The sequence below is a fragment of the Ranitomeya variabilis genome, chromosome 1 (assembly GCF_051348905.1).
Source record: "Ranitomeya variabilis isolate aRanVar5 chromosome 1, aRanVar5.hap1, whole genome shotgun sequence".
In the NCBI taxonomy this organism is placed as follows: Eukaryota; Metazoa; Chordata; class Amphibia; order Anura; family Dendrobatidae; genus Ranitomeya; species Ranitomeya variabilis.
In genome coordinates, this window is record NC_135232.1 from 762,506,642 (window position 1) to 762,534,564 (window position 27,923).

General features: G+C 42.8%; 1 protein-coding gene across 9 annotated transcripts in view; it reads left to right on the top strand.

Moving 5' to 3' along the window:
• The window catches only part of LOC143783319 (CTD small phosphatase-like protein 2-A), a 166,004-nt gene extending 141,387 nt beyond the window's left edge, over positions 1-24,617 (top strand). For all 9 annotated transcript variants that reach the window (XM_077271739.1, XM_077271745.1, XM_077271726.1 and 6 more), the window contains 5 exons: positions 14,370-14,432; positions 16,085-16,164; positions 16,633-16,759; positions 24,190-24,285; positions 24,427-24,617. In XM_077271739.1, the coding sequence (XP_077127854.1) occupies positions 14,370-14,432; positions 16,085-16,164; positions 16,633-16,759; positions 24,190-24,285; positions 24,427-24,462 (402 nt within the window). In that variant the 3' untranslated portion in view covers positions 24,463-24,617. The remainder of the gene's footprint in view (positions 1-14,369; positions 14,433-16,084; positions 16,165-16,632; positions 16,760-24,189; positions 24,286-24,426) is intronic.
• Positions 24,618-27,923: the final 3,306 nt, after the last annotated feature.

The window sequence follows — 27,923 nt, forward strand, 5'->3', positions numbered from 1 at the left end:
AAACATTGGTGGAGCTGTGTGAGATAATTTTGCACGTGGTAGAGCACAGTTTGAGCTGGGGGGGGGGAACTCTCTTGTGGCCGGCGGTACCGCCCCAAGGCCCCTCATGTTACAACGGTGTGTCTGACGTTGGGTGTGCACCACCACCGCCAGAGACACTACATTGTACTATGAGGGACCCAGTGGCAGTGCCGTCGACCAAAAACGGGCACACCCACCTCTTCAGACAAACAGCACTGTAACGGGTGCTTGCACCAAGTGGCGAGAACACGGCCCCGTGGTGGTAGTTTTTCCATTGGGGGAGGTGTAAACATGTCGTATGCTGGACAAACAGCTGCTGCAAATTAAGAGATTGGAACACTCAGTAAGACCAGTCCACAAGCAAGACCTTTTTATAGGAAAGCTAGGTGTCAGCCGGGAAAGGTGGGGCAAAATAATTTGAAATCCAGGAGTGGTTCATTTTCATGAAGGTGAGATCATCCACATTTTGGGTAGCCAGACGAGTCCTTTTTTCGGTTAATATTGAACCAGCACAACTGAATACTCTTTCTGATAGCACACTAGCTGCTGGGCAAGCAAGCTCCTGCAACGCATATTCTGCCAATTCAGGCCAGGTGTCTAATTTTGATGCCCAGTAATCAAATGGGAATGACGGTTGAGGGAGAACATCGATAAGGGATGAAAAATAGTTAGTAACCATACTGGACAAATGTTGTCTCCTGTCACTTTGAATGGATGCTGCAGTACCTGTCCTGTCTGCGGTCATTGCGAAATCACTCCACAACCTGGTCAGAAAACCCCTCTGTCCAACGCCACTTCTGATCTGTGCACCTGTAGCCCCCTGCAGCTTGTGTGAGAACCATCACCGGCGCTGTGTGCTGGGAATGCCTGAATCAAACGGTCTACAAGAGTAGCTTGTTTGGTTGCTAATATTTGTTCGAGGTTCTCATGTGGCATAATATTTTGCAATTTGCCTTTATAGCGAGGGTCAAGGATGCAGGCCAACCAGTAATCATCATCGCTCATCATTTTAATAATGCGTGGGTCCCTTTTGAGGATACGTAAGGCATAATCCGCCATGTGGGCCAAAGTTCCAGTTGTCAAATCTGCGTTTGTGCTGGTTGGAGGGGCAGTTACAGGCAAATCTACGTCACTTGTCTCCCTTAAAAAAACAGAACCCGGCCTTGCAACGCCACTAATTTCTGTTGGCCCAGGAGAAGCTTCCTCATTCAAAAAGTACTCATCCCCATCATCCTCCTCGTCCTCCTCCTCCTCTTCGCCCGCTACCGCGTCCTCTACACGGCCCTGACCAGACAATGGCTGACTGTCATCAAGGCTTTCCTCTTCCTCTGCTGCAGACGCCTGCTCCTTTATGTGCGTCAAACTTTGCATCAGCAGACGCATTAGGGGGATGCTCATGCTTATTATGGCGTTGTCTGCACTAACCAGCCGTGTGCATTCCTCAAAACACTGAAGGACTTGACACAGGTCTTGTAGCTTCGACCACTGCACACCTGACAACTGCATGTCTGCCATCCAACTGCCTGCCCGTGTATGTGTATCCTTCCACAAAAATATAACAGCACGCCTCTGTTCGCACAGTCTCTGAAGCATGTGCAGTGTGGAGTTCCACCTTGTTGCAACGTCGATGATTAGGCGATGCTGCGGAAGGTTCAAAGACTGCTGATAGTTCTGCATACGGCTGGAGTGTACGGGCGAACGGCGGATATACGAGCAAAGTCTGCGCACTTTGAGGAGCAGGTCGGGTAACCCCGGGTAACTTTTCAGGAAGCACTGCACCACCAGGTTTAAGGTGTGAGCCAGGCAAGGAATGTGTTTCAGTTGGGAAAGGGCTATGGCAGCCATGAAATTCCTTCTGTTATCACTCACTACCTTGCCTGCCTCACGATGTACAGTGCCCAGCCATGACTGAGTTTCATTCTGCAAGAAATCGGACAGAACTTCCGCGGTGTGTCTGTTGTCGCCCAAACACTTCATTGCCAATACAGCCTGCTGACGCTTGCCACTAGCTGTCCCATAATGGCACACCTGGTGTGCAATAGTGGCAGCTGCAGATGGAGTGGATGTGCGACTGCGGTCTGTGGATGAGCTCTCGCTTCTGCATGAGGAGGAGGAAGAGGAGGAGGGGGGGCGAACGCCTACAGCCAACTCTTTCCTTGACCGTGGGCTAGGCAGAACTGTCCCAATATTGCTGTCCCCTGTGGACCCTGCATCCACCACATTCACCCAGAGTGCCGTGATGGACACGTAACGTCCCTGGCCATGCCTACTGGTCCATGCATCTGTTGTCAGGTGCACCTTTGTAGTCACAGACTGCCTGAGTGCATGGACGATGCGGTCTTTAACATGCTGTTGGAGTGCTGGGATGGCTTTTCTAGAAAAGAAGTGCCGACTGGGTAGCTCGTAGCATGGTACAGCGTAGTCCATCAGTAGGGCATCATCTCTAATGAGATTAGTCTAGCAATGTGGGCGTTCAAACCCTGTGTACGCGGATGCGAGGATGAGTACTTCCTTTTCCTAACAAGAGTCTCATGTAGGGTGAGCTGGACTGGAGACCTGGAGATCGTGGAACTAGCGGTGGTGCCGGTGGACATGGGTGAGTGAGAGAGGGTTGGAGATGGTATTCTTGCCAGTGCCCTACATGCAGTGTTTCCTACTGCAAACCTGGTGATTCCCTGACTGCTTTGGCCTGGCGACGAAAGCTGCACAGATACTGCAGGTGGTGCGGGAAATGGTAGGTTTACAGTGAGGGAAGGGATGTAGCGTTGCTGACTAGCTTCATTGGCCGAGGGTGCAGCAACCTTTAGGGACGTTTGGTAGTTAGTCCAGGCTTGCAAATGCATGGTGGATAAATGTCTATGCATGCAACTTGTATTTAGACTTTTAAGATTCTGACCTCTGCTTAAGGTAGTTGAACATTTTTGACAGATGGCTTTGCGCTGATCATTTGGATGTTGTTTAAAAAAATGCCAGACTGCACTCTTTCTACTATCGGATACCTTTTCAGGCATTGCAGACTGAGCTTCTTTAACCAGATGGCCACGCTGTCCTCCAACTGGTTTTGCCATGCGTTTTTGTTAAGATACGGGCCCGGTAGATGGAACCTGTTGTGATATTGATGCCTGCTGCGGCTCCTCCTCCTCCGCTTCAGAACTACTGCCGCCTGCACCCTGTTCCCCCAATGGCTGCCAATCGGGGTCAACAACTGGGTCATCTATGACCTCCTCTTCTATGTCGTGTGCAACTTCGTCTGTGTCACCGTGTAAGCCGGTGGTATAGCGTTCGTGACGGGGCACCATAGTCTCTGCTGGGTTTGATTCTGGCTCAGTACACTGCGAGGGCAATGTTCTGGTCTGAGTCAAAGGAACAGCATAGTAATCTGGCTGTGGCTGTGCATCTGTGCACTCCATGTCTGATTCAACTTCTAATGGGCATGGCCTGCTAACTGTTTCACTGTCTAACCCAGGAACGGTATGTGTAAAAAGCTCCATGGAGTAACCTGTTGTGTCGACTGACTCATCCTTCACTGTTGTTCTGGGTGAAGGACACAAGGAAGCGACTTGTTCCTGACCGGGAGCATCCACTGACTATGCACTGCTCTGACATTTGGCACTTTCCAAGGAGGAGGCGAAAGAGCTAGAGGCAGAGTCAGCAATGAAAGCCAATACTTGTTCCTCCTGCTTCAGCTTCAAAAGTGGTTTTCCTACTCTCAGAAAAGAGAGCGTTAGAGGCCTTGTGTTGCCAGACAACGAACCTGGCTCAACAACTCGAGACTTAGGTGCTGTACTGCTTTTACCACGACCACCTGATGCTCCACCACCACTACCATCATAACCAGCTGACAATGACCGCCCACGGCCACGACCTCTTCCACTAGACTTCCTCATTGTTTGCAAAACGTAACCAAAGTAACGGTATTTGTTACTGTAAAACAACTTATAAGGTGTTCTCAAAATTCTGTAGGATTTATATATACCTTTATAGGTGCCTGACACTGAAAGGAAAATCAGGCCCAATGTTACACAATAGGTTTTCTGTGCCTCAATAATTTGAGACAGATGGCACACACAGGACCGGCACTCAAGCAGAAATGCCAATCTTAATCTCCCACACTTTTTTTTTTTTTCAGGGAGAATTTAAAAAAAAAAAAAAAAAAGAAGGTTTTCGGTGACACACAATGAGAGACAGATGCCACACACAGGACTGGCACGGAGGCAGACTTGCCAATATTTATCTCCCACTAATTTTTTTTTTTTGAAAAGGGAGAATGTACCCCCCAAAAAAAAAAAAAATGGCCAAGTATTACACAGTGGTTTTCGGTGGCACACAATGAGAGACAGATGTCACACACAGGACTGGCACGGAGGCAGAGTTGCCAATATTTATCTCCCACTAATTTTTTTTTTTTAGAAAAAGGGAGAATTTATAAAAAAAAAAAATGGCCAAGTATCACACACTGGTTTTCGGTAGGGTTGAGCGAAACGGGTCGGCCATTTTCAGAAGTCGCCGACTTTTGGCAAAGTCGGGTTTCATGAAACCCGACCCGACCCCTGTGTGGGGTCGGCGATGAGGTCGGCGATCTTCTGAATCTGGTATCGGAATTCTGATACCGAGTTCCGATATGTTTGCGATATCGGAACTCGGTATCGGAATCCACATTTAAGTGTAAAATAAAGAATTAAAATAAAAAATATTGATCTACTCACCCTCTGACGCGCCCTGGTAGTAACCGGCATCTTCCGGTCCTAAGAATGGCGCTTGAAAGACCTTTCGAATGCTTCACGGCTTGTGATTGGTCGCGGCGGCCCACGTGACCGCTGAGCGACCAATCACAACAAGCCGTGACGTAATTCTCAGGTCCTAAATTCCTCATTCTAGGAATTTAGGCCATGAGAATTACGTCATGGCTTGTGATTGGTCGCTGAGCGGTCACGTGGGCCGCCGCGACCAATCACAAAGCCGTGACGTCATCTAAGGCCCTTCACGCGCTAATTCTTAAGAAGGAAGGCTGCCGGAAAGAAGCCGAGGGTGAGTATTATTATTATTATTTATTTATTGTTATAGCGCCATTTATTCCATGGCGCTTTACAAGTGAGGAGGGGTATACATAATAAAAACAAGTACAATAATCTTGAACAATACAAGTCATAACTGGTACAGTAGGAGAGAGGACCCTGCCCGCGAAGGCTCACAATCTACAAGGGATGGGTGAGAATACAGTAGGTGAGGGTAGAGCTGGTCATGCAGCGGTTTGGTCGATCGGTGGTTACTGCAGGTTGTAGGCTTGTCGGAAGAGGTGGGTCTTCAGATTCTTTTTGAAGGTTTCGATGGTGGGCGAGAGTCTGATGTGTTGTGGTAGAGGGTTCCAGAGTAGGGGTGATACGCGAGAGAAATCTTGTATACGATTGTGGGAAGAGGAGATAAGAGGGGAGTAGAGAAGGAGATCTTGTGAGGATCGGAGGTTGCGTGTAGGAAAGTACCGGGAGATGAGGTCACAGATGTAAGGAGGAGACAGGTTGTGGATGGCTTTGTACATCACGGTTAGGGTTTTGTACTGGAGTCTCTGGGCAATGGGGAGCCAGTGAAGGGATTGACAGAGGGGAGAGGCCGGAGAATAGCGGGGGGACAGGTGGATTAGTCAGGCAGCAGAGTTTAGAATAGATTGGAGGGGTGCGAGAGTGTTTGAGGGGAGGCCACAGAGCAGGAGGTTGCAGTAGTCAAGGCGAGAGATGATGAGGGCATGGACTAGGGTTTTTGCAGATTCTTGGTTGAGGAATGAACGGATTCGTGCAATATTTTTGAGTTGAAGTCGGCAGGAAGTGGAAAGGGCTTGGATATGTGGTTTGAAGGAGAGATCAGCGTCAAGGATAACCCCGAGGCAGCGAGCTTGTGGGACTGGGGAGAGTGGGCAGCCATTTACTCTAATGGATAGGTTTGTTGGGGGGGTCACGTGAGATGGGGGAAAGATGATGAATTCTGTTTTGTCCATGTTAAGTTTCAGAAATTTAGCGGAGAAGAAGGATGAAATAGTGGACAGACATTGAGGGATTCTGGTTAGAAGGGAGGTGATATCTGGTCCAGAGATGTAGATCTGTGTGTCATCAGCATAGAGGTGATACTGAAAGCCATGAGATTCTATGAGCTGTCCCAGGCCAAAGGTGTAAATGGAGAAGAGCAGGGGCCCAAGGACTGAACCTTGTGGGACTCCGACAGATAGGGGGCGAGGTGAGGAGGTGGTGTGTGAGTGGGAGATGCTGAATGTCCGGTTTGTTAGGTATGATGAGATCCAGGATAGGGCCAAGTCTGTGATGCCAAGGGATGAGAGGGTCTGTAATAATAGGGAATGGTCCACTGTGTCAAAGGCAGCCGACAGGTCGAGGAGGAGGAGAACAGAGTAGTGTCGCTTGCTCTTGGCGGTTAAGAGGTCATTGGTGCCCTTAGTTAGCGCAGTTTCAGTGGAATGGTGTGACCGGAAGCCAGATTGTAAGCGGTCAAAGAGGGAGCAAGAAGAGAGATGGGAGGACAGTTCAAGGTAGACGTGTTGTTCCAGTAGTTTTGAGGAATAGGGGAGAAGTGATATAGGGCGATAGCTAGATACAGAGGATGGGTCAAGAGAGGGCTTTTTGAGGATAGGTGTGATGGAGGCATGTTTAAAGCTTGAGGGGAAAACACCAGTTGTTAGTGATAGGTTGAAGAGATGGGTTAGGGTTGGGATGAAGATTGTGGTGAGGTTTGGGATAAGGTGGGATGGGAGCGGGTCAAGTGCACAGGTGGTGAGATGCGATCTTGAGAGTAGAGTGGCGAGTTGATCTTCTGTTATGGTGGAGTAGTTGGTTTTGGAGGTGGAGGGTAGGGAAGTTGGGAAGAAGGGCTCTGGGGCTTGTTGACCAAAACTGTCTCTGATGTTATCAATCTTCTGCTTGAAGAATGAGGCAAAGTCTTCAGCAGAGATAAGTGAGGAGGGAGGAGGTGCTGGGGGACGGAGGAGAGAATTGAAGGTGTTGAATAACTGTTTAGGGTTGTGAGACAGGGAGGATATGAGAGATGAGAAGTAGGTTTGTTTAGCTGTGGCGAGTGCGGTCTTGAAAGTAGTGAGGGACTGTTTGAATGCGATTAAGTGGTCGTTGGAGTGGGATCTTTTCCATCTGCTCTCAGCAGCCCTGGAAGCTTGCCGCAGTTCTTTGGTCAGGCTGGTGTGCCAGGGCTGTCTGTTGATTTTGCGAGCTTTGGTATGTGTAAGTGGGGCAGCAGATTCCAAAGCTACAGCTATTGTGGTGTTATATAGAGCGGCAGCGTCATCTGCATTGTGTATGGAACTTATGTCTATGAGAGGGAGGAGGGATTCAGAGAATGAATGTAAGTCAAGATGTTTAAGATTTCTGCGAGGGTGTGAAAGTTTGTGGGGTGGGGACTCTAGACATGGAGTGGAGTGAGATGAGAATGTGAGAAGGTTGTGGTCAGAGAGAGGAAGAGGTGAGTTAGAGAGGTTAGATAGGGAGCAGAGGCGGGTGAAGATGAGGTCCAGTGTGTGACCATCTTTGTGAGTGGCTGCAGAAGACCATTGAGTGAGGCCGAAGGAGGAAGAGAGAGATAGAAGTTTAGTGGCAGCTGAGAGGGAAGTGTCAATGGGGATGTTGAAATCGCCCATGATGATAGTGGGGATGTCTGCAGAAAGGAAATGAAGTAGCCAGGTGGTGAAGTGGTCAAAGAAGATGGTGGCTGGCCCTGGGGGGCGGTAAATGACAGCCAGTTGGAGGTTGGAGGGGGAGTAGATGCGCACAGAGTGCACCTCAAAGGAAGGGAGGGTAACAGAGGGTGGCAGTGGAATTGGGGTGAAGGAGCAGTTATCTGACAGGAGAAAACCAACTCCTCCACCATGCTTGCTGCTGGGGCGGGGTGTGTGAGAAAGGTGGAAGCCACCGTAAGAGAGTGCAGCAGGAGAGGCTGTGTCAGAAGGGGTGAGCCAGGTTTCGGTGATGGCGAGGAAGGAAAGTTTGGTAGTAACAAAAAGATCATGGATGTAGGAAAGCTTGTTACAGACAGAGCGAGCGTTCCACAGAGCTCCTGTTAGTGGGACTGGGGAAGCGGGGGCTGGGCGAATGGGTATAAGGTTAGAGAGGTTCCGGAAGTTTGTGATGGAGCGTGGATGGGAGGTAGAAATGACTGTGGGAATGTGGTGAGGAGGACCAGGATTTGGAGAGATATCACCAGCAGCGAGAAGGAGCAGAGATAGTGTTAGCAGGTGGGAGCAGGAGAGAGCGTGAGGGGGCTGCCTGTGCTTTGAGATAGAGGATTGTATGTTAAGGAACAGTTCTGAGGAGGAGGTAAGATGGATGGGGAGGATTGAAGAGGAGATGAACAGTTCCTTACTTGGTGTGGGGATTGGGGGAGGTAGCAGAAAGTGAAAGATTATAGGGGTAAAAGTGCCAACAAACAGAAACATTGTTTGCAGTGACTGGCCAGTTACCTTCAGTTCCAATTCAGGTTTTAATTCTAATGTAATCCACACTTTTAGAACACACTTCTAGAAACCACACTGCAGACTGAAGTCTAGCAGACTTGTGCTATGCAATATATGGAAAACTAAGTGTGTTCAGGTGTGGAGCAGAGAGGAGTGGTCTCTGCTCATTTTGGTCAGAGAATTAAGGGTGGACCAGATGCATACAATCAAGACTAAGTAAACAAGGTCATAAATATCACAGAGTAAGTTGGGGGTTAGCTGAAAGGCATACCATCACATGCTAGGAGCAGAGGAAAGTCTATGCGCAAAGCTGGGTGATGTACTATGTGCACTTCACAGACAGACAGCAGGAGAGCTGGGTGGACTGGGTGGGTGAACATACCATCACAATGCTAGGAGCAGAGGAAAGTCTATGCGCAAAGCTGGGTGATGTACTATGTGCACTTCACAGACAGACAGCAGGAGAGCTGGGTGGACTGGGTGGGTGAACATACCTGTTGGAAGAATAGAGATGCTTGTTAGAGTGCGATGGTGGCAGGTAGCAGGGCACAGTCTGTATACATCTTTCAGGTTTTAATTCTAATGTAATCCACACTTTTAGAACATAAACTTTTAGAACATTCCTATTAGGTATATACTCACCCTCGGACGCACCCTGCTTCTTTCTGGCAGCCTTCCTTCTTAAGAATTAGCGCGTGAAGGGCCTTAGATGACGTCACGGCTTTGTGATTGGTCGCGGCGGCCCACGTGACCGCTCAGTGAACAATCACAAGCCGTGACGTAATTCTCATGGCCTAAATTCCTAGAATGAGGAATTTAGGACCTGAGAATTACGTCACGGCTTGTTGTGATTGGTCGCTCAGCGGTTACGTGGGCCGCCGCGACCAATCACAAGCCGTGAAGCATTCGAAAGGTCTTTCAAGCGCCATTCTTAGGACCGGAAGATGCCGGTTACTACCAGGGCGCGTCCGAGGGTGAGTATATCAATATTTTTTATTTTAATTCTTTATTTTACACTTAAATATGGATCCCAGGGCCTGAAGGAGAGTTTCCACTCCTTCAGACCCTGGGAACCATAGTTTCCCATTGCACTGCATTGAGTTTCGCGTTTCGGCCGACCCCGACCCCGACTTTTTTATAGGATCGGCCGATTTCACTCGACCCGACTTTTGAGAAAGTCGGGTTTCGTGAAACCCGACCCGATCCTATAAAAATAAAAGTCGCTCAACCCTAGTTTTCGGTGCCACACAATGAGAGACAGATGCCACAACACAGGACTGGCACGGAGGCAGACTTGCCAATATTTATCTCCCACTAATTATTTTTTTTAGAAAAGGGAGAATTTATAAAAATAAAAAAAATGGCCAAGTATCACACACTGGTTTTCGGTGGCACACAATGAGAGACAGATGCCACACACAGGACTGGCACGGAGGCAGACTTGCCAATATTTATCTCCCTGCAGTTATCTCAGAAAAGTATGGCAGGCAGCTATAAAAAGGACTGCTGCACACAAAAGTGTGGACAAACACACAAGATAGCTGTGCAGAAAGGAAGGAACAACAGGATTTGTGCTTTGAAAAAAGCAGTTGGTTTGCACAGCGGCGTACACACACAGGCACAGCAACGCAGCTATCAGGGTCAGGGGGCCTTCTAGGGCAGCCCAATGAGCGACAGCGCTGAGGAAAAAAAAATGTAGCTTCCACTGTCCCTGCAAACAAAAGGTGGTGTTGGACAGTGGAAATCGCTACAGCACAAGCGGTTTGTGGCTTTATGTACCCTGCCTATCACTATCCCTGCTTCCGAAGAAGCTGCAGCAACCTCTCCCTACGCTCAGATCAGCAGCAGTAAGATGGCGGTCGGCGGGAACGCCCCTTTATAGCCCCTGTGACGCTGCAGAAAGCAAGCCAATCACTGCAATGCCCTTCTCTAAGATGGTGGGGACTGAGATCTATGTCCTCACGCTGCCCACACTCTGTGTCCACCTTCATTGGCTGAGAAATGGCGCTTTTAGCGTCATTGAAACGCGACTTTGGCGCGAAAGTCGCGTACCGCATGGCCGACCCCACACAGGGATCGGTTTCATGAGACGCCGACTTTGCCAAAAGTCGGCGACTTATGAAAATGAACGATCCGTTTCGCTCAACCCTAGTCTGACATGCACTGTGAGCTGTGAGATCTTATATAGACAGGTGTGTGCCTTTTCAAATCAAGTCCTATCAGTTTAATTAAACACAGCTGGACTCCAATGAAGGAGTAGAACCATCTCAAGGAGGATCACCTGTGACTTAAATATGAGTGTCTGAGCAAAAGGTCTGAATACTTATGACCATGTTATATTTCAGGTTTTCTTTTTTTAATAAATATGCAAAAAATTCTACATTTCCGTATTTTCAGTCAAGATGAGGTGCAGAGTGTACATTAATGAGCAAAAAAAATGATATTTTTAAATTTACCAAATGGCTACAGTGAAAGAGTGAAAACTTTAAAGGGGTCAGAATACTTCCTCTGCCCACTGTATTATATATTATATATATATATATATATTTTTTTTTTATTTATTTATTTTCATTTACATTTGTTTTGTGTGTGTAAACATTACATTTGGACATGGTATGTAATAATATTATGGTCTTCAGAAGGAGAAAGGAAAAGAGGTTGGACAAGGAAAATACATCACAATTCTTTTTTTGTTAAATAGTATCTTTATTTAGCTTACAAGAACGCATACAAAACCGCATGAAAATCCACATCAAAAACGAATAAAAACCGTGTGGAATTTCATCTGCGTTTTCTGCCAAGAGAGGCAGAATTCACACAGAATTTTACAAAATCAATTCTGCAACATGCACACATAGCCAAAACATGGTGAAAAACAAAGACCATCTAGCTTTCTTGGGATTCAGACATTTAGCAGATTCTAGGTACATAAAGTTTTTATGATCAGTTATAACTGTGATGAGCTGAACTGCCTACTTCAAAAAATGATGCCATTTCTCAAATGCCAACTTAATGGCCAAAAGTTCCCTACTGCCTACATCATAGTGTCTTTTGGAATATGACAACTTTGCAAACCCCAAAAAGCATTTAAATGCTTTCAGATTTTCTGGGAAGTTCCATTCCAAGACTGTTCGCACCTTATCAGGATCCATGCGGAAACCGGCAGCTGACACTAGGAAACCTAAGAACTGAACCTCCTGTATGACGAATACACACTTATCCAACTTGGTATTCAGTTTATTATCCTGTAGAATCTGTAACACCTGCCTGACATGTACCGGATGAGACTTGAGATCGGGAGAGTAAATCAAAATATTGAGTAATAAATATATTTCTCACACTCAGATGACCACGGCCATAGCTTGAAATAGAGCTGACAGGCTTCCCGTGACATGACTTATTTGTCCCAACCAAAACAAACCTATCCAGTAGTGCCACTTTCCGTTCCAGTCCAACTGTCTGGTGTGAAGAAACTTTATACTGTAGGTCCAATAGCTCACAAGACAAACCCTGCAGCTGTCTCACAATGCTAGCTATGGGATCCATGTCAGGATCTAAAAATGTGGGGCCTGTGAAAATGTCACGCTTTGATGGTAATCAGTAAGGAAGGGGGGCCTCAAACTGTCCCTGGAACTGGGACCCTAACTATCCCGGTTCTCTTAAAGGTATAGATGTCCGAGTCTCTGACCTTACTATGCTCCTGTTAAAGTCCTAAGCTGTCCCCTTCCTCTCCCCCCAGGAAGCCTGGGACAGATATGTTAGTGTATATACACATAAGACAAACAGGGATAACAAAAAGCAGCTTGCATAGAAACACTCACCAAGGGTAGAGCGGAATAGATGGAAGGATAGGAAGGTATAAACCAAATGGAAATAGGATAATGGAGAAACCATATACCCAAAAACGTCAGACAACGATCTCCAGCAGCAACTACGAACTCCAACTTCAGCACACTAAAGGTACCGTCACACTCAGCGACGCTGCAGCGATATAGACAACGAGCCGATCGCTGTGTAGGTCGCTGTAGAGACGTCAAACACAGCAGCTCCAGAACGATGCAGGAGCGATCCTGTGACGTAACGGTGACTCACTTATCGTTCTCACAGGTCATTAGCTCCATGTAAAACATTGCTGGCATCGTTGCTTTTGCTGTCAAACACGACGATATACGCCGACCTGACGACCAAATAAAGTTCTGGACTTCTAGCTCCGACCAGCGATATCACAGCGGGATCCAGATCGCTGCTGCGTGTCAAACACAATGAGATCGCTAACCAGGACGCTGCAATGTCATGGATCGTTGTCGTTCTCGTTGTAAAGTTGCTGAGTGTGAAGGTACCTTTACTTCCGCAAGCCGGGAATCAAAACTTTCACAGACAGTGATGAGAAGGTCTGGCTAGGTTTTATAGAGAGAGAAAATGAGCATACAAAGACTCATTAATCTCTTCAGTGTCAAAGGTAATTAAGTCCATTTGCTGTACAAAACACAGGCTAAATGGAAGACCTGTGATTCAGAGTATGCAAAGATCGCCTAACCCCAGATCTCCCAGGAGGATGTGACACAGTCGTGGCATCGTAAGATTACTAAACATTTTAAAGTTGCCAAATAGCTGTTTTCCAACAGAATACCAGGCCAAGCCTGTGCTGCTGTGACAAACCTCCATGATCCAAAACTGCTATCACGGCCTGCAGTGTCTCTGGACTTTTCTCCCATCGAGCATATCTGAGTTGTAATTGATCAGCAATTTGCAAATGGAACTGCCAGTGGTGGATCTTGAGGATTTGTGTGTTAATGTGCATTCAGCATGGAAGAAAATTCTTTAGACAATTATTAATGACCTTATTGATGGCATTCCAAGGTATGCAAGTGCAGGGATGTCTACACATTGCTCTCATATTAAGTACTGAATACATTGAGATGTTTTGAAAATGTCTCAGTTTTTTCTTCAATTCCATGTAATTAAATATCAATCCATAATTCCACTTTTCATTCAAGCTGTTGTAATTTCAATGCAGAGGAGTGTTGCTGTGCTGCTGATTTTGAATGATCAATCATTTCTTTGCTTTATGATATACTGTAAAAGTAATGTATATTTTAAAGGAAGATGTCATCTGAAAATGACCTATTATTTAAGTATTCTTTTCTTTTGTTAAACGTATTTAATATTTTTGGGGGATTTGTTTTTTTTTTACAAATCAAATTTTTATTAAAATTACAAATTGGAAAACTTGCAATTTTCACAATTGCCATTGGAGCTCATATAGACTCTTAACCTCCATTTATCAGAATGTTATCAGTAGCAACTGCCCTCTTCTAGCTTAGTAATTTAAAAATCTATCTATATTTCACTATTTACAAATTTTACCAGTGAATTGAGAATTTTGAGAATGAATAATCAGTCCAAGAGGAGCAGCGGATTTTTATGATGATTGTTGGCAGTGGATTAATCTCTGTACTGTCCAACTGTTCAACTTAGCATTATGTATTTATTCAGGAACAGTGCTTACAACTGGTATTTCTTTATAGCTTAGGATCTTAGCATTATGTCTGTCAGCTTGCAAAGTGAAAGTAAAGTGTGCTCCAGCTACACACACAGTGAACAGTGTGTTTTTGTTTCTTTTTTAACAATGTATTATTCGCAATGTAACACTATTACTGAAGACAGAAAACCATTCAATTTCAATACTAGTAAATAGTACTTGATGCATTATATACAATAATAAGCAATATTCCAACAATAAAATATCACAAAGTTGCTTCTTTTCATATGTTCTTATCAGTTATGAAATAAAAAATTAAACCGTTACACTTTAATTCTCTTCCTTTTGACTGGCTATTATTTTCAGAATTCGTATATTTTACAATTTTTAAATCTTATATTTTAGGCGTATCTAAAACTGAGACCTCATGTCAGAGAATTCTTGGAAACCATCTGCAAATTATATGAGGTGAACTCTATCTTACTATTTTTATTAACACCCATAAGCTTAGGGCCATGTGCACATATTGAGTATTTGGAGAGTTTTTTACCCCAGAATTTGTAAGTCAAAACCAGGAGTGGAGCAATCAAAGGAAAAGTAGAATAGAAACACGTCACCACTTCTGTATTTATCACCCACTACTGGTCTTGACTTAAAAATTCTGGGGTAAAAACTCACCAAATACTCAACGTGTGAACGTGGCCTTATAGCAACCGTTACACATACAGATGTCTATGCAATTGATTTTAACTACTTTACAGAAATCAATATAAAGAATATGGGGGGAAAAATTATTTGGTCTCAATACAGAATGCATGTTTTCGGCAACACATCCCCTATTTTTACAGTCAGGTAAGCCCTCGACAATCATTATTTATAGGCCTGCATAAATAATCAATTTTGTTGACTGATTGGGGGAACATTTACACATCCAAAAATCAGAATGAGCATCAATTGCTAAATTGGCTCTTTGTTTATTTGCCCCTATAACAAGACTATCCACTGTCACAAGACCTCCTCATGTGAGCCTATCCTGTAATATTTTATGTAATTAAGTTCACACAAAGGACCCATTTTAAAGTAAAAAATAAAATACTCAGCCCTGCTTTAGACAATGCTGAATGAGGTTCATTTTCATTGGTTGCATTTTGACATTCTTATTACGTCCACAATACTTGACCTGCCACTAAATTGATCTTGGCTAATTCTAGAAACTTTTAAAACCATATATTTTGGATAGAGAGGAGCTGCAATACCCCCCAAAAGTCTAACTTTTTCTGTAATCATAAAATTAATGGAAAATATAATATTGATATAGAATTGAAACCATGAGTATACATACACTATATAAAAGACACATATGAATGTTTTCCTCAATATCTGACATGAAATCAGAATAAACCTTTCCCATTTTAGGTTAATTAGGATTACTATAATTATTAATATTTGCCAAATGCTAGAATAATGACAGAGAGAGAATGTTTTAAGGCATTTTTATTACTTACTGCAAATTCTAAAGTTTACATAAATGTTATTAGTATTTGGTACCATTAACCTTAACTGAACATTTAGGATATCCTTCCACAAGCTTCTTGTTTGTACAGATAAACGAGACACCTTCAGGTGTCTTGAAATTGTACCCAAGGATTATGCAAATCCACAATTCTCTTCCTGATATCTTGGCTGATTTCTTGAGATTTTCCCTTGATGCTACACAATGAAGCAGTGTGTTTCAGGTGTGCATTAAAATTCATCCACAGGTGTGTCTCTAACTTGACTGTTGCCAAAAAACTATCACAAGCTTCCAAACACATGATGACATCATCATATGGGCAGTCCAGAATTGTTCAAAGACATAGTACTCTTAGTGTATGTAAACTTTTGACTTTACAGTAAGTAATACAAATGCCTTAAAATATTCTCTGTCTCATTATTCTGGCATTTGGCACATATTAATAATTATGTCAATCCTAATTTATCTAAAACGGGAAAGGTTTATTCTGACTTCAGGAAAACATGCATATGTCTTTTTATATAGTGTATGTAAACTTCTGGTTTCAACTGTACCTTTGTACTGCAATAAGTCCTGATAATTTGTACTTTTTTTTTTTGTCATGCAGATATTTGTCTTTACCAGAGCAAAGAAATCATATGCTGAAAAAATTTTGGAAGTCCTGGACCCACAGAAAAAGCTAATCAGGTGTTTTAAGATGCATTTTTTTTATGGAAGGTCCAGTATATAATATAAAGGACTTGTACAATGTATTTTTTGTATGTTCTTGTAATTGATACGACAATACCACATAATAGTCTTATGAAAGCGTTAATTGGCGAAACAGGACATCACATGTATGCGATCTGTGTAATTTCACCAACAGACTAAACCACTCAGATAATGAAGCAGAAAGTCACTTTGTTCTATCTTTTTAGGCAAGCACAAGCATGCATAAAAAGAGACACTTCCGCAACGGAGGCTAGATGGAATAGAAAGTTACTGCTTCAGTGAAAGGCAGTTTCTCAGGGCTTCAGACAGAAACCCCAACAGATTCACAGACTTGTGGCAGGAAAATAATGTGTACTTTGCCTTTTATACTTTGCATTGATAAATACTGAATAATAACGATAATATTTAGATTGCACTCTTTAAATTGTTTTTCTGTATCTGCAGGCATCGCCTCTACCAGGAACATTGTGTTTGTGTATCAGGTCGTTATGTAAAAGACTTAAATGTTCTAGATAGGAATCTGGCCAAAACTGTGGCACTGGACACACTGACTTATACTCTTCCCTTTCATGTAAGTTCATTGTGTCTTCTGGTTGTGGAACTATTACAACATGGCACAATTTGTTGCATAGTTTGGTCACAGAATAAACTTGTGAGAGTAGATTATATGGGGTAATTCAACTTTTATCTTCACAGAACATGAGGTACATGCATCAGCTTCCTCAATATAGCATAACAGGAAGTCTGAAAGATCTTTTACCAGAGAGAAAGTGAAACCAATGTACAACAAGTATATGCATTACATTCAACTAAGCATATAACAGTTACAACATTGCAATCTACTGTCAGAAAAGTGTAAACTCTTCCTGCACACAAGTCTGTATCTGTTGCATATCTGCCAACACCCATTCTCAAAAATAAGGACTTATTCAGTTAAGCCTAATTTCTTCATCAGTCTCTGATGTCTTTCAGCATTCACTGTCTTTGTGATAATATTTGCTGTCATATCTTCAGTTGGGCAGAATTTAGGATTCCTTGTTCCTGGTGATCTCTCAAGAAGTGAAACTTCACATCACATCAATGTGTTTAGTTCTTGGATTAACTCTTTCCATCGGAGCAAGAACTAGACATCCTTGATTGTCCTCATACATCTTTGTTGGTCCCAATTGTTGTTGTCCTAAGTTTGTTAGCAATTGTCTTAACCATAGAACTTCTTGACTGGCATGTGATGCGGCGACATATTCTGCTTCTGTTGACGACAGTGTTACCATTAGTCCAACTAATTGGTCCGCCTGAGAGCAAGAAAATATAGCCACTGGCAGATTTCCTATCAAATGGATCTCCAGCCCAGTCTGCATCAAAGTATCCTTTTAAAATGCATTTCTCACTTGCAGGTAGTTTCAGTTTAACACTGCTGGTCCCTTTCAAATAACGGATTACTCTCTTCACTGCATTCTAATCCATTTTGTTTGTCTTTGACACCTTCCTGCTCAAAATTCTCACTGCTGCTGCAATGTCTGGCCTTGTAATAGTCACAAGATATAATAATTTTCCCATTGCCTTTCTGTATTGTTCACTATTCGGTAACCGATTCTGCTCACTATTTATTTCCTTCAGATAGTTGGTTTCCATTGGAGACTTTACTGGTTTTGCATCTTTCAATCCAGATGTTTCAATTATGTCTTGAATCATGTGATTTTGATTAAGAAGGAAACTCCCATCTTCTCTTCTCTTTCTTTCTGTATTCCTAGGCACTGTTTCACATTTCCCAGATCTTTTATCTCAGAGTGTTAATCCAAAGTTTTCACTGTCTCCGCTTCATCCCTTTCTTTTTCAAAACAAACTAAAATATCGACCACATATATCAGCACATAGATCCATCTGTCTGTCAGTCTCTTTGTATATAGACAAGGATCTGCTTTGCTTCTTTGAAAATGTTCATTTATGAGTACTTCTGTGATTTTATCTTTCCACGCTTTAGCTGCTTGTTTTAAACCATATATTCTTTTCCGTAGCTTACACACCATGTTTGGTTTCCTTTTATCCTTGAATCCTAGGGGTTGTTCCATGTAAATGTCTTCTATTAAGTCTCCATTCAGAAATGCTGCCTTTACATCCAGATATTTCAACTGCATTTATTTTGTTGCTGCAACTGCAAACAAGGTTCTGACTGTGGTGTGTTTGACATCAATTGTCTCTTCATAGTCTTCTCCATATTTCTGAGAATAGCCTTTAGCTACGAGTCTTGCTCGGTATCGATCAGCTGTGCCGTCTGCTTGGCATTTTACTTTAAAAACCCATTTACATCCTGTAGCCTTTTTTCCTTTTGGTAGTTAGTCCGTGTCCATGTCTTTGAATCATGCATGGATTTTATTAATGTTTCTGCAGCTTTTATCCATTTGTTGGCCTCTTCCTCTTAAAGTTGAGATATGTCCTCCCAAGATGTAGGTTCATAAATTTTATTTGTACTTGCCTTGAATGAAAGATGTTGAGGTGGTCTTCCCTTGTTTTCTCTTATTGTGCGTCTTGGTTCTGTGTCTGTATGGAGCTGTATCTCTTGACTTTCATTTTTTTTATTTTCATTGATTTCCACTTCTTTCTCGTCATATGTTCTTGCAGTTATATCACTGTTGTTTCTCTCATTTTTCATTTCCACTGATGTCATTATGTCATCATTTAGATCTTCAATGAATGTTAAACTGTTACTCCCTGTGATTCTGTCTGTCTTGGGTTCTAGGATTCTGTATCCTTTGCAATTGTCACTATATCTGACAAATATTCCTTCAATGGCTCTGTTTTGAAGTTTGGAGCATTTTTCTTCTGGAATAAACACAAAAACTTTGCAACCAAAAACTATTAAATGATTCACACTTGGTTTGTTACCCTGCCACAGTTCATATGTTTTTTTTTTCAGTTTTCTTGAAAAAAAAAGTCTGTTTTGCAGATAAGTAGCTGTGATTGCTGCTTCACCCTAATATTTATTTGGTAGTTTGGAGTCTGTTAGCATACATCTTATCATTTCAGTTACAGTTCTGCTTTTTCTTTCTGCTACCCTGTTTTGTTCAGGTGTGTATGGAACAGTCTTTTGTTGCTCTATTCCATTCTGTCTTAAGTAGTTTTCTATTTGGTGTCCTGTAAATTCACGTCCATTATCACTTCTGATGATGATCGGCTTCCTCTGAAACTTGTTATTTGACTTTGTCACATAGTCTTCTAATTTTTTTAAAACTTTTGTTCTTTATCAAGTATGCGACTGTGTATCTTGAGTAGTCATCTATGAAGGTCACCATTTATCTACTACCTCCTGATGTGGTCACTTTCATGGGTCTACCTACATTAGTGTGTACTAAGTCAAGTGGTCTTGTGCTTTTTGTTTCACTCTCTTTAGGTATAGATACTCTTGTAGCTTTAAATTTTATTCAACATTCACATTTTATGGTAATTAAGCAATCCGATATCAATAGGTCTTTTGTCAAATTCTTCTTTTGTAACGCCATTACTCTCAGGATGTCTGTGTCTTAGACGCCTATGCCATATGTGAATACAATTCTTGTGATCATGTGTACATAACTTCATCTGTTCCTTTTAATGTGTCTAGATGATATAATTGTTCACCTGCTTTGACATTATTACCATATCTCCCGCTAGGATTGTACAATTATCATCTTTGAATTTTACAGTAAGTCCTCTGGCTGTCAGATGCTTTACGGATAACAATCCTCCTTCTAGTCCTGGGACATATAACACATCCTTTACTAGTAATTTTGCATTATGCCCAAATCTATCAGGACAGATTAGCATTCCTTGTCCAATACCTTCTGCGTTTTTTACTCCCATCTGCAAGATAAATTGCTTCCTTCTTATTTTCATCAAGTTCAGTAAAGAAGCTTTTATCACTCGTCATGTGACTTGATGCTCCTGAGTCAATAAACCAGCCTGACGATGACTCTTTATCAGTTACTTTTAAAAGTACCATTCCAGTGATCTGCACGTAGGTAAGAACTTGTGCTTTTTACTTTCTGTTTATTCTCCTTTTGGTGTAATTTCTGTTGTTCTGCTTTCCATATAGTACAGTCTGTCTTTAAATGTCCCTTTTTCTTACCTCTGAAACATTCTCTTGTCTCTGTATTGTGGGACTTCTTGCCTGTCGCTTTAAGAGCATTTTCACTATCCCTTTCAGTTGAATCATTTGTTTGCTCTTTCCTTCTATGATATTCATCTATAAGTCTGGTCTTTACAAACTCTAGTGTAATGTCTGCTTCAGGTCTTTTCTCTAGTGCATTTATCAGAGCAGTGTATGAATCTGGTAAACTGCACAATAATATTGCTGCTATATGGCTTTCCTTAATGTCTTCACCGACTGATCTCAGCTGTGTTACCACCTCCATCATGGAGTTTATATGCTTCTGCATGCCTTTCTTGCACTTAATCTTGCACTTAATCTCATCTTTATAAAGTTTTCTTAGCAGGAATAGTTTGTGATTTAAGCTGGATCTTTCATGTAGCTTTTTCAATGCTTCCCACATTCCCTTTGCTGTATTCTCATTCCTTATGTGCATTTACTGATCATCCTCCCACAGGCCAACAAAAAACAACTTTTTTTATGTTTCTTTGATGAAAATAGGCAAATATTACTAATTTTGGGTCGAGAAACTCAAATATACCCACAGAATTGTTTAATTAGCTCTCGTTTTTTAGATACACGCCATGGAAGTATGTGCTGTAGGTAGCGAGAAGAATTCATTACAAGAGTATAAATTGCACAGTACAGTACACATATTTAGTATCGCCGCGTCCGTAACGACCCAACCTATAAAACTGTCCCACTAGTTAACCCCTTCAGTAAACACCGTAAGAAAAAAAAAAAAAAAACGAGGCAAAAAACAACGCTTTATTACCATACCGCCGAACAAAAAGTGGAATAACACGCGATCAAAAAGATGGATATAAATAACCATGGTACCGCTGAAAACGTCATCTTGTCCCGCAAAAAACAAGCCGCCATACAGCATCATCAGCAAAAAAATAAAAAAGTTATAGTCCTCAGAATAAAGCGATGCCAAAATAATTATTTTTTCTATAAAATAGTTTTTATCGTATAAAAGCGCCAAAACATTAAAAAATGATATAAATGAGGTATCGCTGTAATCGTACTGACCCGACGAATAAAACTGCTTTATCAATTTTACCAAACGCAGAACGGTATAAAGAAATTCATGAATAGCTGGTTTTTGGTTATTCTGCCTCACAAAAATCGGAATAAAAAGTGATAAAAAATGGTCACGTGTCCGAAAATGTTACCAATAAAAACGTCAACTCGTCCCGCAAAAAACAAGACCTCACATGACTCTGTGGACCAAAATGTGGAAAAATTATAGGTCTCAAAATGCCACGTATATAAGTGCCACGTATTTAAGTGCCACGTATAAGTGCCACGTATTTAAGTGCCACGTATAAGCAAAGTAATGATGGTAAGCAGTCTTCACAAGTGGAGTAATTGGTCTTCTTTGGTTGGCAAATGTCACATAACCACACACGTAACAAAAATTGTTAACAATATTTGCACATTTACGAGGCATTTTCAAAGTGTAAATTCTCTCCACAAAATTACTGCAACAAGAGAAAGAGACTTCAATTAGTACAAACTATGCAGACACAATTTATAAAATGGCTGACATTGGTTCAACAGGTCTGTAATCAGGTTTACCAATACACATTTGTTGAAAATTCAAAATTTCCCTATTTTCCTGCATAATAATCTTAAATGACCTGTATCTCAGCAACAAGAGCTAATAATGATTTTTAAGTAACATATTCGTTTTTAGGATGCTAAAATTATTACAAACCAGCTATTTTCATTTCAGAAACATTTTCACTGTTGGCCAGTGATAATTTGATAGTAGCTCTTGCTCGTCTGTTTTTCTTATCCCATGTCTGATTATTATCATTGGGTCTGTCTGTAGTAATTACCTCCAATAAATCGCCTTTAGACAATAACATCTCCACTTTGAACTTTCATAACTGATAGTTCTCATTGTTCAGCTTAGCTACTGTGAGTCTTAGCTCTTGAACTGCTGCTCATCGCTAACTTATTTGTCTTACTTGTTTGGAGATAAATGCTCTGAATTATTCTTTTGCATTTAGCAAGTCATTTTTGTCTTCTATGCTGGGCCCATAACCAGGGGCGTAACAACAGTCCTGCGGGCCCCGGTGCGAACTTTTGAATGGGCCCCCCCCCCCCAAAAAAAAAAAAATGATATACAGACACACGCATACAATGTTAAACTAAGAAGTAAATATCTATTGCAAAAAAAACATTTCCGAAAGATAAGAAAAAAGTGTTGTAAACAACAGCTTACCCTCAAAAGATGAACTTTCATGTTGCATCCCCTAAAAAGAAAAGATTGTAAGGAAAATTAGCTGACAGTCTAATACATTACCTGGAAATTAAGTTTACATGTTAAGAATTTTTACCTACAGAAATTGGTTTTTCAGTCAGTGCTGGTCATGCTTCTTAACCAAAGCGGAACAACATAAAAACGGTTTCAAAGAATCAACTCGAACAAATGCTTAAAACGGCAAACTGTGTTCAAACAGGAACGTAATAAAACGCAATATGAATATTCTTGTCACTGTAGAAAAGGAAATGGGAACATTTATTAATTTAAATGCTTTTTGCAATTGTTGATTGCCTGCCTTCTTTGTATGATGCTTTTGTGGTACCATTCTCAAATGGTAAAGGTATTTTTTTTTTGATTAACAAGCTTAAATGCTTTATTAAATAGATTGATGCTTGCTGAAATGCCAGCCCTCCTGCATCACACTGTATGGGACAAAGCATTCAATGTGTCTGTGGGGTGATGGCTGTTCCTGCCTCTGTTTTTAACTACACTTTGCATATTCTTTGAATTTTCAATGAACAGCTATTTAGTAGTTTTCTGCAGGTTTGCAGAAAGAGTAAGAGGACATGGTGGATATAAACTGTTATAAAAGTTAAACAATCTGAAAATGAAATTTGAAAAATAAATCCAGGTGTTAAACCCTAAATATAGACACAAAGAAAGTTCAAACAGAGCAATTGCCAATTGTATATACCACGCAATAACTGCAGCCATTACATTTAAAAGAATTGCAGATACACAAAACCAATGTATGTGGTGGGGGGGGGGGGAATGCATCCCATGGCTCCCCAATACAGTTTCACAGGGCGGTTTGAGCACTTGTAGGGGGGATTGCAGGGCACCCCCCCCCCCAGCTAAACGATAATGGCACCGGCTCCTGCCGCCCGGACATACCTGGGCCGTGGGCCCGGCGATCGGCATCGCCAGGCAGCCCGGGACCTGGGAAGAGCATGGCGCACCCACATGTCGCACCCCCCACATGTCCTGTTGCTGCACGTACCTTCACCGCTCGAAGTCCCCCAGGCAGCGCGCGCGCGCCTGGCAGCCCCGCGAAAAGGAGGAGGAGGAGCCGAGGAACGTGACGCCGCACGGTCTGCCCCCACAGTGACCGGCCGCTCAGCCTGCAATTCATCCTGGCGGCGGCCCGGTAAGCTGCGCCCACGGCGGACTACCGAGGTCGCAGAGGTCGCGGCGGCACCGGGCCCTCTTTTGGGCCCGGGCCCTGGTGCAGCCGCGACCTCTGCGACCCCGGTAGTTCCGCCCCTGCCCATAACCTGTTGCATAGTTTGGTCGCAGAAGAAACTTGTGAGAGTAGATTATATGGAGTAATTCAACTTTTATTCTCACAGAACATGAGGTAAATGCATCAGCTTACTCAATACAGCATAACAAGAAGTCTGAAGGATCTTTTTTCCAGAGAGAAAGATAAACCAAAGTTCAACAAGTGTATGCATTACATTCAACTAAGCATATAACAGTAACAACATCGCCATCTACTGTCAGAAAAGTGTAAACTCCTACTGCACACAAATAAGTCTGTATCTATTGCATACCTGCCAACACAATTAACATCTGCTATATTGTATTTATTTTTTGTCAGCTTACAAACAGAGTTCCAGTAAGGCGTTGGTCAGGAGACCAAACAGATAACGAACTTCTGACTTTGCTACCAGTTCTAGAGCAAATGACTCATATGGTGAGCAACCTTCTATTTTTTTTTTTTTTTTAATAAATCACCATGAAGCTCTCTACTCCATTTGTACATACCCCAAAAAGCCTCTGTATAAAATCATAGTGAATTGCCTATTCTTAATTGTTTTTTGCTTTATCTGGACAGGAGGATGTTCGGCTATATATTTCAGAAAAATTTTAGAGTCATGACTTGGTTGCATCATCAAAACTCTGCAATACACAACCAATACCACATTAAAGCTGAATGAATGTAACTCAAAACTGTTAACTGTTTTATTTATTTTTTTGTTTTGTATGCCTCCATATAATTTTATTCAATAAAAAATATTAATTTTGTACAGCTTGTTATTTCTTAGTGACTTAAAATGGAGTTAGAGCCAAAATATAAGGTGTTTAAGGATACAAAGCTATAGAAGGAAAAATGGACTTTATATATCTTCTAATTAATCAATACAGTATGTATTGGGTTGGATTTGTGAATCCTTCATATGGGTTTAGGATGTAGTTTAAGCTTAAAGGTAACCTGTTGTCCAGAAATTCTAGTTAACTGCAGCTATAGGGTTAATAAGGTTAAGCAATCATTCCATTCCTCTTGTTAGTGTCTCAGGGACCTCCATTAAGCCATTTTTCTCCCAGTCACTAGTCCCATTATGTGGGTGGGGATAGGAAACCCAGTGGAGCCTTCGCCACAGGAGATCTCGCATGCAATTCCAAGTGAGTGGCTCAGCATCAGGAAAATACCTCCACCAATGCACAGTTAGCTTTTGGGTGACTATTTTCCTGAGGGTCGGGCTCAATTCTAGGGAGTGGCTTGGGGTATTTAGGACACGGACTATTGAGTTCATCCTGGAAATATGAGCCCAGGACCAAGCATATAAAGTCTGGGTTGCACAAAAGAAAGTTGTTCACATGTGAGGGGCTGCCTATGCCCATGTATTCCATAATTAATTTCTCCTTTCCTCAAGGAAACCAAAGATAACTGTAGACAGAAACCTTTTGATATTTCTGTTATTTCTCCCATTTTATTTTATAACAGTTATGCATATTTGTGTCACTTTATTTTTACATTTTTATATCTTTCATTGCAAGCACTGCATATTTTTATATTAAAACTTGAAATATTTAATAACTTTGATTCTTGTATGCTCTAAAGTAGGCAAAGCCTTTCAGAGATTATGTGATCTCTTGATTGCAAATTGTCTCTTCAGAGAGGAAGAGGACTAGAACTCTAGTGCCACCTATTGGAAGTCTTCTTGGATGCCGGTCAGATGCCTCTCAATCAGCCAAACCAGAGCTCCACTTTGCAAAGACGAGGGGCAGTACCCCGAAACACAGTGTCTGCAAATTGAGATTCTGGTTTGGCTATTATCCTAAGTCATGTGACAAGGCTCGTTAAAGGGTCGACATTGACTGTTAGGATTGCTACTTCCAATAGGTGGCACTAGAGTTCTAGTCCTCTTCCTCTCTGAAGAGATAATTTGCATATTTCCCAGAGAAGCATTGCGACTTTAAGTCTCCTCACCTCGACATGCTTAACTTGTCACTCTCCGCAAGGAGAAACTATACTTCTTGGATATCTGACCTCTTGATTGTCAGACAGTAACATTTTGGGGACTCCTCACCCCATGTGTTTGATGAGTAGTGGCAGCTTAAGTACCCAGGGTGTGTTGGCTGTGTCGGGTGTGATTTATGCTCACTTTATAGCCCAGAACAGAGTTTAAGTGCTGGATGGAGTATGAGGAGATACATTATACCTTGCAGGTGCACCTTCCGACAAGTGCTGAGAAGTGAGTATGTGACACTATGTAATATATTGCTTTTAATCAGCCTATTTTTCTGTGTAGTTTAAAAGAAGTATCTTCCAGTACCAATCAAAGAAAAATATGGTCAGCAGGAAGTAGAAAGTAATACAGATAGTTGGTACAAAATCAATAACGTATAATATTGCTTAATAGTAGATTTTGTATAAGTTGTCATAGTCCAGATTAACTTTGTGAGTGATAAGTTTGGTTCAAGACAGGAAATTGTAATCCCTTGGTAACAAAATTTAAAAAGGAGCAAGTACAAATATTAAAAGTTGTAATGTCCATGTAATAGTATGCAGGTACTGAGTGTGTCACCACGGAACAGACAGACCAACAGTTGAGGGGTTTATTAACAGGAATCAGGTTCTCCTCACAGGGAGGAAGCAGTAGAATATAACTGACAATAAAACCGTGCAAAAATATGGGCGTCAAACAGTGTAACAGAAGTAAGCAGGATTTCTTGAGAAAAGAACACTTATAAGTCTGATGAGGACTTGCTTGAAGGGTCGTCTTCTCCAACGTAGGTTCCGAGAAACAGCGGCACTTGTCGTCCCTCTGTTGCCCGTGGGCTGAGTAGTCTCTAGGAATCCGCTGCCTTGGGTTTCGGGAGTTAATGTGGTATGCACTAGATCTGAGTCTTTAGCTTTTACAGCACAGCCTATCCCGGGAAAACGATGGTCAGTCTATTATTAAGTCTCTCACCAGGAATCAAGGGCTTTGCACTGATACCGTGGGTACCAGGGGTCACAGTCTCTGCACTGATACTGTGGGTACCAGGGGGTCAGTCTCTGCACAGGCCAATGTCTCTGCACGGGTCTCAAAGCACCCCTCTCCAGTCACAGCAGAGTCCGCTTTCATGTACTCACAAGATGCAGTCTTTATTCGGACTCCCATGACAGCACTACGAGAGAGGGGATCCGCCCTTCAGGAACAGGAAACCTACAGATACAAAAGGGCGGCACCTCTCCCCATGCATCAGTTGGTTTCCTGTTCCTGGAGGGACAGGATCCTACAGATGAAATTCCTCGTAATGGATCCCAGGCCGGCCGGCCGAATCTGGTAGCGGGGGGGGGTCTCCTACCTCGGCCGGTGCGGATCTCCCTGGAGACGCCACGGTGGTCCTGGCTGGACTTCACGTCGGTGGCGTGTTGCAGCAGGGAGCAGGGTCCGGAGGATTCCTGATCTCCATTCTGTGCCGGCGTTGGTGAGTATAACCTTCCCCCTTGGTCCATGCGGCGGTGCGGCGGTGCAGCGGTGTAGTGGGGTAGCGGTGTCAGGAAGGGGACGCCGACCGGAGCGCTGCTGTACATCTCCGGCGCCGGCACCGCTCTCAGGAGCGTTTCCGGAGTGCTGTGACGCTGGGGGCGGAGTCAGCAGGCGCTTCCGGGTTACTGGATGGCTGCGCATGCGCAGTCTATCCAAGATGGCGGCGCCCATCGATCCTGGACACCGGATTCCTCATTAACCACCGCTGACCTCCCAGCTGCGGTCTGGTCAGCAGAAACCAATGGGATGACGCCAGGCAGCCTGCTGACCGCAACTCAGTGGGATTTAAGCAGGTGTCGGATTTAGAGCCCTGCTTTTGGCCACATTTCCATCATGGAGAGTGATGGTGAGCAGCCTCAGCTACTGGATGTGCGACAGAAGCCCTTGGAGAAGGAGCATGTCAGGAGTGACCAGTCCAGCCGCAAAAGCTCGTCCAAGCAGGGATCGAGAGCTTCGACTGGGAAAGAACCCCCTCGTGTTCCGGTACCTTTGTTTGGCGTGCGCTGGTAAGTGATCTACGTGAATCTTCACTCAGTGACGCGGGCCCCCTTATACTTTGTCATTCTAGGGG